General features: G+C 39.3%; 1 protein-coding gene across 3 annotated transcripts; it reads left to right on the top strand.

The window, feature by feature from the left end:
* The first annotated feature begins 4,680 nt into the window (after positions 1-4,680).
* On the top strand, positions 4,681-13,480 carry ZNF214 (zinc finger protein 214). 3 transcript variants are annotated; one of them, XM_037133612.2, is made up of 5 exons: positions 4,681-4,814; positions 5,283-5,341; positions 6,060-6,148; positions 10,063-10,221; positions 11,598-13,480. In XM_037133612.2, the coding sequence occupies exons 2-5, from the start codon at positions 5,292-5,294 to the stop codon at positions 13,286-13,288; spliced, it is 1,989 nt and encodes a 662-aa protein (XP_036989507.2). In that variant the 5' UTR covers positions 4,681-4,814; positions 5,283-5,291; the 3' UTR covers positions 13,289-13,480. The 3 variants fall into 3 exon arrangements, with proteins under 3 accessions (XP_036989507.2, XP_036989506.2, XP_036989505.2); XM_037133611.2 differs by having other exon boundaries at positions 4,681-4,901; XM_037133610.2 differs by having other exon boundaries at positions 4,681-4,909.
* The last annotated feature ends 328 nt before the right edge of the window (positions 13,481-13,808 follow it).

Raw genomic sequence — 13,808 nt, 5'->3', positions numbered from 1 at the left:
ATTTTACTAGTCTATAGTTGTTATTTAATGGTTTTCTAGCTTCCCACATTACAAATGAAAAGTTGAATGTCATTTTTTTTTTTAGCTTTCTTGTACTTTCTGCCTGAAAGTTTGAGTTTTCCTTTCATCCTTAGTTTCTAGGAATTATAGCTGTATATGCCTAGTGTGAGTCTCTACTTGATATGGACTCCAGCCCATGGGGTCCGCATGTTGTGTCTGTGACCAAAAAAATTCACACAGATTACAGAAGTCCTGTAGAGAAAAAGGGACTGTACGGCCATACTTTTAATGAGAGAGAGGGCCCCAACCCCTGCCTGAACAAGCTTTTATTGCTTTTCTGAGTACTTTACATGGAGGATGGCCCTCATTTACTATGCACAGTTTCACTGTAGGTGACTACCTTTTACAGATAACGAAGGAAAGAATTTTGCTAATTACTTCAAAGAGAAGGATGTTGCAGATTCAGGGGAAAAGTGGTTGAACAGGTTACACTCCATACGTGGGAAGTTTAGCACATATTTCAGAAAGTTACTTTAAAGATATGCAGTAAACGTTTTCTACCTCAATTTAGGGTGAGGGAGTTTTAGCAAAAGCAAACCTCAAAGCAGCCTAGGTATAATGCAGGCCTGGTTTCCCACAGGAAAGCCGAACGTGGGTTTGACTTCCTGTGTGCCAACTCACGCCTCTGTTTTCTGATAGAGCTGGGCTACATTCACCACACCAAGCAGATTGGTTCCCTGTATCTACTCATTAATCCAGACTGAAATATCAGGAGTTCTTTAGATCTGCAGATTCAGGCCTTTAAAAAATTTTTCCAACTTAGCAAAAGTTCTATTATTTTGTTTTTCATTTATTTCTTCACTTCTATCTACTCTTTTTTTTTGCCTTCTGGAACTTTTGTATTTGTATGCATATTAGGTCTCAAAGATCTATCTTTAAATCCGTTATCTTTTTTCTTCAAGATTTGCATTTGTGTTTTTTTCCTCTGTGCTTTGAGGTATTTCTTTAAATTATCCAGTATTGGGTTGGCCAAAAATTGTTTGTTTTTAACATACAGTGGCTCTAGTAGTGCTTAGTTGTGTTTAACATCATTCAAAACAATTTTGTTAGATTGTATTATGACAGTCATATCACCATGCATTTTTTTTAATTATCAAAATTGGTAAATTTTTGTGCAGCCATTTTAATATTGAAGCTGGAAGAGGATACACAACATTTTGGGTATATTACACTTTATTATTTCAAGAAAGGTGAAAACACAACTCAATGCAAAAAAAATTTTGTGCAGTGTATGGTGAAGGTGCTATGACTTGATTGTATGTGTCAAAAGTAGTTTGGGAAGTTTCTTGGTACTACTGACATTTTGGCTAAATAATTCTTGCTGTGGGGCTGTCTTATGTATTGGAAGATGTGCAGCAGCACCCCTGGCCTCTCCCACTAGAAGCCAATAGCAGGAGATAGCTGACATATTTAAAATATCCAAATAAATAAGGTTATTGGTGAAAATGAAAAATATGTCCTTTATTTTACAAAAGAAATCACAAAGACATTTTGGGCAACCCAATACTTGGGTCTCCAAAGTGACCATTTCCAATTCAAATGCTAAGTTGCTTGATTAGAAAATATATATAGATATAAATATAGATATCCTCTAAATTTTTAATTTATTTTAAAAACTATATCTTTATATTTAAATTCCAAAAAGTCTTCATGCTATAATGATGCTCTTCTTTGTTATTAATACCATAATCTGCTGTTCTAGCCGTTATATTCCCTAGATGCACATTCTGTTTGTTTCTACTCATCATTTTCCATCTGGTCACTGGATTCCTTAGTTGTTTTGTCTTTGTAAGTTCATTGAGGTTCAGGTCTGCTTAATGGAATATTTTCAGTCACAGCAATCCTACAGTTTGGGGAAGACAAAGAGGCAAGAGGTCTCTACCAATGCTGGCTATTGAATGGAAGCATGAAGAATGCCACTTTCCAAATGAGGCACCTGGATGAACCATCTTGCTCCTTAGTCACCTTATAATATCTCAGACCCAGCACAGGGAACAGTCAACCTACATGTTCATCATCTTCTTGGCCTCTTGAAAGTCAAAGAACCCCAGTAAATTTATATGTCTCCTAAGGCAGTGGTCCCCAATCATTTTGGCACCAGAGACCGGTTTTGTGGAAGACAATTTTTCTGTGGACTGTAGTGGGGAGAAGTGATTTCAGGATGATTCAAGAGCATTACATTCAAGCTCACCTCCTGCTGTGTGGCCCCATTCCTGATGGGCCTGGAATAGTACCAGTCTGTAGCCTGGAGGATGGGGACGACTGTCCTAAGGGATCCAAAGACCTGAGATCCAGCCTCTTTTCAAGAAAGCATTTCTTAAAGTGGCAACTTTCAAGTTCTCACGCCTAGGCTCTGATGCTGTTCTCCACGTTTTTATCTAGCTAATAATTATGGATGTAGAGAGGGAGGTCCGACACTGGTGCACTAAACCAGTGCACCAACCTCAAGCTTTCCCTCTATAATCCCCAGCTCTATGTTTAGGAGAAGTAGACAGCTAGAACAGGAAATAAAAGGGCTCATTAGGAAGCCCTTTCTGAGAATCTCCCCTATGATCCACATCTAACTTTAACAGAGAGCTACTGCCCTATTCTATGAATGACCTTATGAAATAGGAGACCTGTTCACTTTCTTTTACATGAAAAGCCCCATGTTCCCCCAGTATATCCAAACCTTGGCATGAAGACATTATTAATGAGTCTGGGATGAAAAATCTTAAGGATTAGTGTTTCTAATTGATTAGCAAATCAGTTAGCAAATTGATTTGTTTCAAATCAGTTGTTTGAAACAAAACTCTGGGTTCCACAATCAAATCAAAATAAGTTCACAAAGCTCAAAGTCCAGGGGACTCAATTACACCTCTGAGATCCTCTGATACACAATAGTTTGGTCTCAAAGCACACTTTAAAAATGAGACTATAAAATAAGCCCTGGCTGGGGCCTCAGTTGGTTACATTGTCTTCCTGTAGACCAAAAGGGTACAGGTTTGATGCCCATCAGGACACATATCTTAGGTTGCTGGTTCCATCTCCCGCTCAGGGCACATACAGGAGGCAGCCAACCAATCTCTCTCTCTCTCTTTCTGTCTCTGTCAAGTCAATAACTATATCCTCAGGTGAGGATGAAGAAAATAAATGAAAATGAGACTATAAGGTAAAGAATGACATCAACAACTAACATTTAATGTTTTCATGTGCCAGAAATACTGAAAAAGCAAATCACATGGATTATCTCACTTATTCTTTAACAATCAGGACTGATATTTTACTGGTTGGAAGCAGCCTGGCAGAGGAGTCCACCTTATTGGTTAATATTAGTGCATTCAGGATTTTCTCAACTATAACTATTTATAAACATTAGTATCTTCATCTTACAGATAAGAAAACTGAGGGGGAAATATTAACTTGCCCAATATCACCTAATGGGTAACAATGATGGGTTTTAAAGTGAGTTTTGTTTGACAGGAAAGCCCAAGCTCTTAAACGCTATTCTATATTACCTTGAATGTTTAAGCCAGGGACTGGTCCACCCACGATTTTCAAATTGTACTCTTGATAAGAAATTCAAGGGCTCATTTTGAAGTGGGGACAAGAGGGGTAGGCCCAGGATCACTGATTCCTGCTAAACATTGGACAGTTTATACATAGTTAACATTTATAGAATATTTCCTATGTGTGGAGGGCTAAAGCATTTTGACTATATTCAGTTCTTTCTAACAGCAAGCCTGTGAAATGGTTACTGTTATTATTTCTCTTTAATGGTGGGTGGGGACCCTGACACCAAAAGGTTAAGTCATTCAGCCAAGGTCTCCTCGCCAGTAAGTGGTATAGTCAGATTAGAATCCAAGGAGTCCCTTGCTTTTAAAGACTCCCCAGGTAAAGTTCCTTACCCACTAAATCATTGAATACTACGGATCCAGCCCAAATTTGAGGGGCAGTGCTTAAGGAAACAAAAACATTTTCCTAAGATAACACACAACTAGATAACAAGGGCAGATGTTTGGATCTCTGCTGTTCTCAGGACACGGAGCAAAGGCTCCTTCCCACGCATCCACCTCGGTCCCGCCTTAGCTTTTCCTGTCTCTGCCTAAAATCACCGGAGGAACCCAGGATTTGACCTCAAGAGGGGAGGCAGGAAACCGCGATCTGACCCCGAGGGAAGCCGGTCCCCGGCAACGAAAAAGTGGAACTTGAAAGGTCTTTCTCGCGGTCGCGTGACTCCGAACTCGAGTTTAGGGATAGTGCTGTGGCCAGAGCTAATGGGGGGCCCATTACGCCGAAGGTGCGAGAGGACAGGAGTTACTACGCTTGGCCCCCAAGGCGACCTGAAAACAAGGGATTTCCCAGGTTCCTGGTGGGTTCCGCGCCGGCGGGTTCGGAAGGCCCCACAATTCTCCATGGCCGGCCGCTCATTCCCAGAACTTGCAGCCTTGCCCCGGTTCCCAGGGGCCCTAAAAGCACCTAGAAGAATGCTATTTTTTTTCAGAATCTGGGGTGGCTGGGCCCCCATCCGTCGCTCAGAGGGCTGAGCTGCACCTCGATCTTTCTTGCCAATCAGGAGCCGCGTCCTCCTGCGCTTTTCCCCGGCCCGCCCCTCCCGTCTCCATGGAAACGTTCCGGCTGTCTGCTCTGAGGCCCGCGGCTCTGGTGCTGTCTAGCTGGGCTGTGTCCATTGTTTGTAGTCGGAGTGATTTGGTCGGGCCCCCTCAGGGGCTTCCTAAGTGACTCTCGGGAGCACCGAGCCAGAAGCTGTCAAGGTCGGGGAGAGCTGTGACTGAAGGAGGACTAGCAGAAAAGGGAGAGTCGGGCCGAGAGGCGGGTCAGGCTTAGAAATCCGGGAGACAGTGAGTGTGTACATGGGTTCTTTACTGCCACCCCCCCCCCGCCCCACCCTGCGATTGTTAAAACTGAATAAGGGGAAGGAGAGACAAGGCCAAAGCCAGCTTAGGCTCTGCACCCGGGTTGTCGGCACGAGGGGTGTTGGGAGGGCCGAGGGACTGGACGCGGAACGGAGACTGCGCAGGTCTTGGCTGCAGGAACAGTGGCTGCGCAGATCGTGACCCTGAGACCCTTAGATCCCGCTCCTTGAGAACCGTTTGTATGTCTGCATCCAGACACTCGGGCGGCCCTTGGCGTGTTGGGGTGCCCACACCTGTCCCACTCTTGAGACACCCATGAGTGGTTTTTCTTGAGAAAAAAAGAGGACTCTTTATCATTTTCCCCAGGGACCTGTGATGAGCAAGGCAGGACTGGTGTGGCAAAGGCTCATGCCTCCATTTTACAGGTGAGGAAACTGAGGCCTTGGGGAGTCTACAAGTTTGGTTTTTCCCAAAGCTCCACAAGTGGTTGCTGACAGGAGCTGAGACTAAGATCAGGATCTGGGGTCCTTTTCAAAGACTCCGGGTGCTCTTGTAGTAAATCCAGCATTGCTGTTGTAACAAGTAGGGACGAGTAATGGACTTTTTAACTGATGAAAAATAAGAAAAACAAACAAATAGAAACTATTTAACTACCCTGCTATTATTTCTATTAGCAAGTAATTAGAACAATTTTTTATCATTCTTGTTAATAATAAAAGAGGAAAGCCTTGAGGCTGAAGAGGTTAAATTATATGGAGCACCTGCATCCCTGGAGGGACTAAACCAGCAGTTCCCAAACTTTTTGGCACCAGGGTTGGTTTCGTGGAAGGGGAATGGAGCCCAGGTGAGCTTTGCTCTCCTGCCTTGTTCGCGTTGAGAACCCCTGGGTTAAACTAGGAGATCAAATTGTGTTTTCATGCTCAAATTAGCATTGTACCTTTGAAGTTTCTAGAGGGTCAGAAATAGGTACTCTTGGGTGCTGATCCTCATAGCTCTCTTGAAAGGGAACAGAAATATTCTTGGGCTCTTTTTGACCTCTTTGTAGGGCGCTTAGGGTTATATCCCATTAGTATGTGGGGATTGTAGTGGGATTGGGAACTTCAAATCATGCCTAGTCTTTCATTCCTCCTTTCTTCTCCTCAGCTCAGCATCCTCAACACTCCACCCTTACCCAAAAGAAGAGCACAAGGTAGAAAGGAATGTTCACTATTTATCTCATTGTCTGATCCCAGGTGAGTGGGATTGTCTTTTCTTATTTATAAAATGTCTCTGAATTCTCTACTGATAGTGGGAGTAGTGGAAGTGGTCAGGCAATGGATGGACCAGATAAAATAAAATACTCTGTGTTCCTCTCTTGCTTCCAAAATCTCCTATGCATCAAGCCCCTGCCTCCCACCCAGTATCTTTTCCCAACATTTACTCAGTCATTCAAGTCTTTTATATAATTCCTATTGTTGGTGCTCTGAGATAAATATAAGAATGTCCTTCCTTAACATTGGAGAAATGAACCATATGCAATTAATAATAATTTTTAAAGTTACTGCACATTACACAGCGCTAGAGTGAGTGACACTTAAAAGATGGGAACAACAATTCAGATTTGGATACTTGTTATGTATAGGGAGATATCATTCCAGGCAGGAAGACCACCATTTAACCTCTGGCAGAATTTGAGGGGACAAATACTGGAAACTGGGCTAGTTGCAGTAGAAAGTATGAATGTGTAAGGTGAGGCCATATTGTTGAGGGCTGTTAATATTTCATTGGGCCCATGCTGGTGAGGCTCAATTAGAACGTCCTCCCTACACCAAAAGGTTGGAGGTTTGATTCTCGGTCAGGGCACATACCTGGATTGTGGGTTGGATCCCTGTCAGGGCGCCAATGGGAGGCAACCAATCTATGTTTGTCTCCCACATTGATGTTTCTTGCTCTCTTTCTCTCTCCCTTCCCCTCTCTTTAAAATCAATAAACATTTAAAATCTTTTAAAATATTTAATTGGTTTCTTATTCTTGTGCACCACTCAGAGTCCCCTGCACATCAGCCAGAGGCAGCCATCATTGACTTATAGTCCTTTATATAATACTTACTATGCAAACATACTTACTACTCATACAAACACTATTGTGTTTGTACATGTCTGCATACATATACAGACATATGTACAAATATACATATATTGGTTTATCTAAGATACATATATAGAAATTGGTATATATAAAAAAATTTGAACTTTAAAAAATTTGCATAAAGTGAAATCTTATTTCTTTTTATTCAATAGGTTTGCTTTGAAAGCCCATCTTCATCCCCAAATCTAATAATCACTTTCATTTTTCAATTCCTTTATAGTTTCAAGTTTAACTCTGAAACTTAAGCATTCTTTTTTCTTCCCACTTAAATTTTTTCTCATAACATTTCTCCATTGATTGTAGATCTACCTTTTCATATTCAAATTACTGAATTCTTTATATACACACATACACATATGTAACCCAGATCACTTTTGCCCCGACCTGTTAAATGGACCCATTTCTCAATTCTTACTAGTATCAGAATGTAATGAATTGTGTTCCTATACATGTGGTGTATTTAATGGGTATGAAGAGGAATTTAGCCTTTGTTTTTTACTCAGTCAGTGAGGATAAGGAAAAGGAAGAAAGACAGCTTACATATGGAGAATATTCCATAGAATAATATTATGATGATTTCCATTTTGTGGAAAAAAGAAGCAAAAGTAACTTTTAGATATTGAATATATTAACCTTTTAGTATGTTTTATTAGTATAGCATATTAGGTAAAATACAGGCCCTGGACTCACTGCCTAAACTTGTTTCATGCCTCTACAACTTCTTAGTTATGCAAACTAGATTCAGTTATTTCATGTCTCATCTGAATTGGGAAAAATAGAACCTGCCATTCAGAATCTTTAAGAAAGTAAAATGAGATCAAATGTGTTAAAAACTTAGTATAAATCCTGGCTGGTGTGGCTCAGTGGACTGAGTGCTGGCCTGTGAACCAAAAGGTTGCTGGTTCAATTCCCAGTTATAGGGCACATGTCTGAGTTGTAGGCCAGGTCCCCAGGGCACGTGAGAGGCAACCACACATTGATGTTTTTCTCCCTTTCTCTCTCCTTCCCTTCCCCTCTCTCTAAAATAAATAAATGAAATATCAAAAAAACAACAAACAGCATAGTTCTTGACAAATAGAAATAACAATTATTTGCTATTATTATTTAAAATATGCATATCTGATATAACTTTCTAATCACTAAGACATAAGAACCAGGGCAGGTAATCTAGCTTCATTTTTTTTTTTGCCAGATGGTATCATTATTTAAATAAGTCATCTTTCCCTCAAGAATTTGATATCACCTTTATCATGTTTAGAATTCATTGCTATATTTGAGTCCATTTCCAGATTTTTAGTGTTTTTCATTGATTTTCTTCTCTATTCCTATGTCAACCCTGTGATATAATTATAGAGGTCTTATTAAAGTTTTAATATACCATTGGATTAGTCTCTCCCCATTATTCCTTTTCCACAATTTTTCTTTTTTTCATGGAAGCACTTCAAATTAGTTTGTCAGATACACCCTTCCTCCCAGCTTTTTAGTACTATATCTTGATTGGAAGCCCATTAAATATATAGACAGGTTTGGTGGGAATGAAATAATATTTATTTCTCTAAGATGATGGAGTATTTCTAAATTCTGAAGCTATCTTTATATAGGTTTTAAGTGTTTTTGTTAAGTTTTAAAACTTTACATTTTTAAATTACTGTTGTAAATGTTATTTTAAAAGAAATTTTTTATTTATTTAATCTTTATTGTATTTTTCCCATTACCATTTAGTCCCCCCCTTACACCCCGTCCCCCCAGCAGTCACCACACTGTTGTCCATGTCTGCGGGTCCTGTTTCTCAATCTCTCCACCCCCAACCCACCCCCCATGATTATTATTTATGTGTCTAAATTTTTTCTAAATTATGTCATTGGATTTTGTATATTAATTTGAAATTTTATTTTGATGTGCTACATAATGCAAAAGACTATATTAAAACATATGTACAATTTAAAATACAATGACATGGACGCCCACCATGTAGACCAGCAAATACTTTTCAGAGACTCCTGATGATCCAGTTTCTTTCCCTCTCTCTCCTAGAGGCAACTGCTATCTTAAGTCTTCTGTTTATTATTCCTTAGCTTTTAAAATACTATTAACTCCTACATCTGCATGTGTAAGCAAAATCATATAGTTTGCCTATTTTTTTTAAGATTTAATTTATTTATTTTTAGAGAGAAGGGACGGAGAAAGAGAGGGAGAGAAACATCAGTGTGTGGTTGTCTCTCACATGGCCCCCACTGGGGACATGGCCCGGCCCACAATCCAGGCATGTGCCTTGACTGGGAATTGAACCAGCAACCCTTTAGCTTGAAGCCCAGACTCAATCCATGGAGCTACACCAGCCAGGGCTAGTTTGCCTATTTTTGAACATTTTAAAAATGGAATCACTGTATATATTCTCCTGTCGATGGCTTCTTTAGCATAATGTTGGATTTTTACTTTTCTGTGCTTTTTACAAAATGAGGGACCCATAAGTTCATTTATTTTCCACACTGGTACCAGTTCTCAGTCCTGGAATCTGGGTTTCTGAGCGTTCCAATTTTTAAATTTTATTTATACATTCATTTATGTTAAAGTAGACTTATCTTTCAGTTTTTTAACCTGTATTAAATAAACATAAAAGAGTACTGAATTTTCTCATTTTTTTAGTTATTTGTGATTGTTTCATTATGTAGGCATGGATCTTGAGAATTTACTTATCTTTTATAACCATCGTTTACTAATTTGTAAAATGGAGGTAATGGTTTTTACAAGACCGGACTGCTGTGAGGATTACTTGAAATATATGTGAAGCACTTACTTGAAATATTTGTGAAGTTATCAGACAAATGCTATAGAAATGTTTCTTATGATGGTGATAGCGTTCAGTGACTAGAAATGTTATTTAGCCGTTTGACTACTATTATTATGTCTCCTCTTACCTTTCTTGTTTTTCTTCATTATTGAAATTCTTTCTTTTTCTATTTGATTTGCCACTTGTAACCTGATGAATGTCTTTTTCTTTGCCTATTTTCTTAATTAGATTTCTTCCTGGAAAGCCTAATGTTTGACCAGATGACAGTAACATTTGAAGATGTGACTGTTATTTTTACTTGGGAGGAGTGGAAATTTCTGGATTTTTCTCAGAAAAAGCTCTACAGAGAAGTCATGTGGGAGAACTACACAAATGTCATGTCAGTAGGTAAATTTATCCCAGCTCTTAGGGAATAGTTTCTTCTGGGGTCAGTTTTGTTGAATATTTTGGTTATTTATCTAGGTATTGTATTGAGGTAGAAGAAATAGTCTTAAAAATGGGTCTTATATCAGATGACAAACAGAAGATAATCAAAACAAGACATCTTTCAAGACACCTAGGCTATATAATTAATAGGAATTTGTTATTGTTACCCTTACTTACTTTCTGGATTGCACTTAAAGCATAGATCTCCACAAACTATTATCACTTTTGTGTGGTTCTAAATTTGTTCTCACTTTGTACTATTTGAATAACTTAGCTTTTGCTGTGTACCTAACTACCCCATTATTTTTTATGATTCTAATTGGTTAGATGGAATGACTATCATAGAGTGACTTGGTTAGGATGGATGGTCTAAGATTAAGTTAGATAGCATGACTCATGTTTGGCAGTAGGTCAGCATCAATGGGAATAATGGGTATGGGTGGAATACATGTCCTTTAAGCAGGCTAGCCTGGGCTCATTTACATGCTGGTGGCCACAGTATTTTCAAAACCAGAAAGACAGAGGACAAGCAGAAATGCACAAGCACTTTTCAACTTTTCAAGTCTCTGCTTATATCACTTTTGCTATTGTCCCACTGACTGAAACTAACTGCACTGCCAAGACTGAAGTCAGTGTGGAAGGGGGACACCGAAAGATGTAGATAACATAGAGAGTTAACTCGACCATTGTTTTTAGAAATCTATGACATCATCTGAGAACAGAAAAGTAGGAACAGTATTTCATTTCTTAAAATAATGCTCCAAATAATCTAATTAAATCTCCTCTTTTTTCTTTTAAAGATTTTATTTATTTATTTATCTTTAGAAGGGAAGGGAAGGAGAGAGGGAAAGAAGCATCAATGTGTGGTTGCCTCTTGTGGGTCCCCTGCTGGGAACTGGCCTGCAGGGAACCAGCCTGCAACCCTGGCATGTGCCCTGACTGGGAATCGAACCGCGATTGTGTGGTTCGCAGGCCTGCGCTCAATCCACTGAGCTACACCAGCCAGGGCTTAATTAAATCTCCTCTTAAAGACTATTTCCATGAAGCAGTTGGCCTTACTGTTTTATTTCTAAGAGTACCTGGTAAGTAGTACTCTTACTACTACTGATATGTAGTAAGATATGTTTGTGGAATGAATAAGTGAGTGAACGAATACATATATGCATGAACAAACCAATGAATTTCAAACCCAAATATGGAGCAGCTAACTCAACCCTTCTTTCCCACTCCCACCTACACATATACTCCTATAATTCTGAAGGTCATTGACTGAAGTACTTAGAAATATTTAAACACAGCCTTTATATCACCACTGGGTTATCTGTTTATTCTCCTAGGAAACTGGAAGGAGAGCTACAAGCCCCAAAAAGAAAGACTCAGATATTTAGAACATGAAAATCTTTCTTGCTGGCAAGGTTGGAGAAATGTTAGCCCTCAGACATATGAGAACCAGAACTATGTGGGAACCATTCAAGGGATAGATTCGAAAGACCTAAAGCAGCAAGAACTTTTCTACTATCAACAATGGTTAGTGCTCTCCAAACAAGTGCCAGGTTATGGGAACTATGAACTAACTTTTGAAGGCAAAAGTCCCAGGAATTTAAAACATACAAAGTTTATACCTTGGCAATCCTTTGACACAAAACACACTCAAGACAATGGTAGAGAAATCTGTATGAGTCATCCACATGGTTTTCAAGGAAGCAGATACTGTATTGGCATATCCAGGAAAAATCTCTCCATTGAAAAAGAACAGAAGCTCATAGTTCAGCATTCTTATATCCCAAAAGAGGAAGGTCTTTCAGAGTACATTGAGGAGATATACCAAAATGACCAACCGAAAGGTTCTGTGGAAGAGAAATACTGTGGATGTAATAAATGTAAGGAGATTTGTTATTGGAACTCACAATGTGCTTTCCACAAGAGAAATCAATGTGGAGAAAAGTTTCACCAGTGCTCCATTGGCACAGCATGTTTCTCTCCGGGATCAGACCTATACAGACATGCATGGACCCACATAGGTAAGAAGCGGTGCAGATGTGGTGAAGCTGACAGTAACTTTAGTCAGAGCATAGGTGTTCACTTCCATCAGAGAGTCCACATGGGGAAGATTCCTTATGTGTGTAGTGTGTGTGGTAAGGGCTTCAGTCAGACCTCTAGTCTTCACAGTCATCAAAGAGTCCACACAGAAGAGAAACTCTATAAACTTGAGTGTGGTAAGGACCTCAGTAGAAATTCATTGCTTCACATTCACCAGAGACTTCACATAGGAGAGAAGCCTTTTAAGTGCAATCAGTGTGGCAAGAGTTTTAGTCGGAGTTCAGTACTTCATGTTCATCAGAGAGTCCACACTGGAGAGAAACCATATAAATGTGATAAATGTGGAAAGGGCTTCAGTCAGAGCTCAAATCTTCGAATTCATCAGTTGGTCCACACAGGAGAGAAGTCCTATAAATGTGGTGACTGTGGTAAAGGCTTTACCCAGCGTTCAAATCTTCAGATTCATCAGAGAGTGCATACAGGAGAGAAGCCTTACAAATGTGACAACTGTGGGAAGGACTTTAGTCACAGCTCAGATCTTCGCATTCATCAGAGGGTCCATACGGGGGAGAAACCCTATACTTGTCATGAATGTGGGAAGGGCTTTAGCAAGAGTTCAAAGCTTCACACTCACCAAAGAGTACATACTGGAGAGAAACCCTATAGATGTGAACAGTGTGGCAAGGGGTTTAGTCAGCGGTCACATCTTCTCATTCATCAGAGAGTCCATACAGGAGAAAAACCCTATAAGTGTGATGACTGTGGAAAGGGCTTTAGTCACAGCTCTAATCTTCACATTCATCAGAGAGTCCACACAGGAGAGAAGCCTTATCAATGTGCTATGTGTGGTAAGGGTTTCAGTCATAGCTCAGCTCTTCGAATTCATCAAAAAGTCCACACAGGAGAGAAATCCCACAAATGCCAAGAGTATTATAGGAGATTTGATCAGAATTCACATCTTTACAATAATCACAGAAAAAACTTATAATTCTGTTCATTTGGTTTACAGCTTCAATCACAGCTTAACCTTAAGCCCAATAAATGCTGCTGGGAAGAAATTCTATAAATAACCCAAGTAATCCCACAGAACATTTGCAGTGTCCCCTAACAACCACTAAAAATCATTTGCTTCAAGAGGATATCCTTAGGAAGATTCCTATATATTTAAAATTAAAGTGTATTTTTCTTTTTCTACTATAAATATTATTATATGTACTATAAAATACATAAAAGACTTAAGGTGAAAATTCATCCTGTTTCATTCTAGTCTTTTCTGTTCATTTATATGTGCATGAAATCATTCTGTGTGATCAACACTTCAAAACTTTTACTTATATTTTGGTTTCACTGAAATTGGCTAACTATGAAATAGCATCTTGACTCTCCTATAAAGTCCCTAGAAAACCACAGAAAAAAATGAAAACACACAAAACTTGAAACTCAGACTGGTAGCCTGTTGCTCAAACGTAGAAGAATTAATATGGGGTAAGTAAAATTTAATTACTTAT

Source organism: Artibeus jamaicensis, unplaced genomic scaffold, assembly GCF_021234435.1.
Source record: "Artibeus jamaicensis isolate MK-2021 breed Jamaican fruit bat unplaced genomic scaffold, CSHL_Jam_final contig_759, whole genome shotgun sequence".
Classification (NCBI taxonomy): Eukaryota; Metazoa; Chordata; class Mammalia; order Chiroptera; family Phyllostomidae; genus Artibeus; species Artibeus jamaicensis.
Note: the sequence above shows the minus strand (reverse complement) of the source record. Positions and strands in the feature narration are given on the sequence as shown.

Coding starts and splice junctions, on each gene's coding strand:
- ZNF214 (XM_037133612.2), top strand. CDS start 5,292: ATGAGCAAGGCAGGACTGGTGTGGCAAAGGCTCATGCCTCCATTTTAC. Junction 5,342..6,059: donor CTCATGCCTCCATTTTACAG/GTGAGGAAACTG, acceptor TCTTCTCCTCAG/CTCAGCATCCTCAACACTCC. Junction 6,149..10,062: donor ATCTCATTGTCTGATCCCAG/GTGAGTGGGATT, acceptor TTTCTTAATTAG/ATTTCTTCCTGGAAAGCCTA.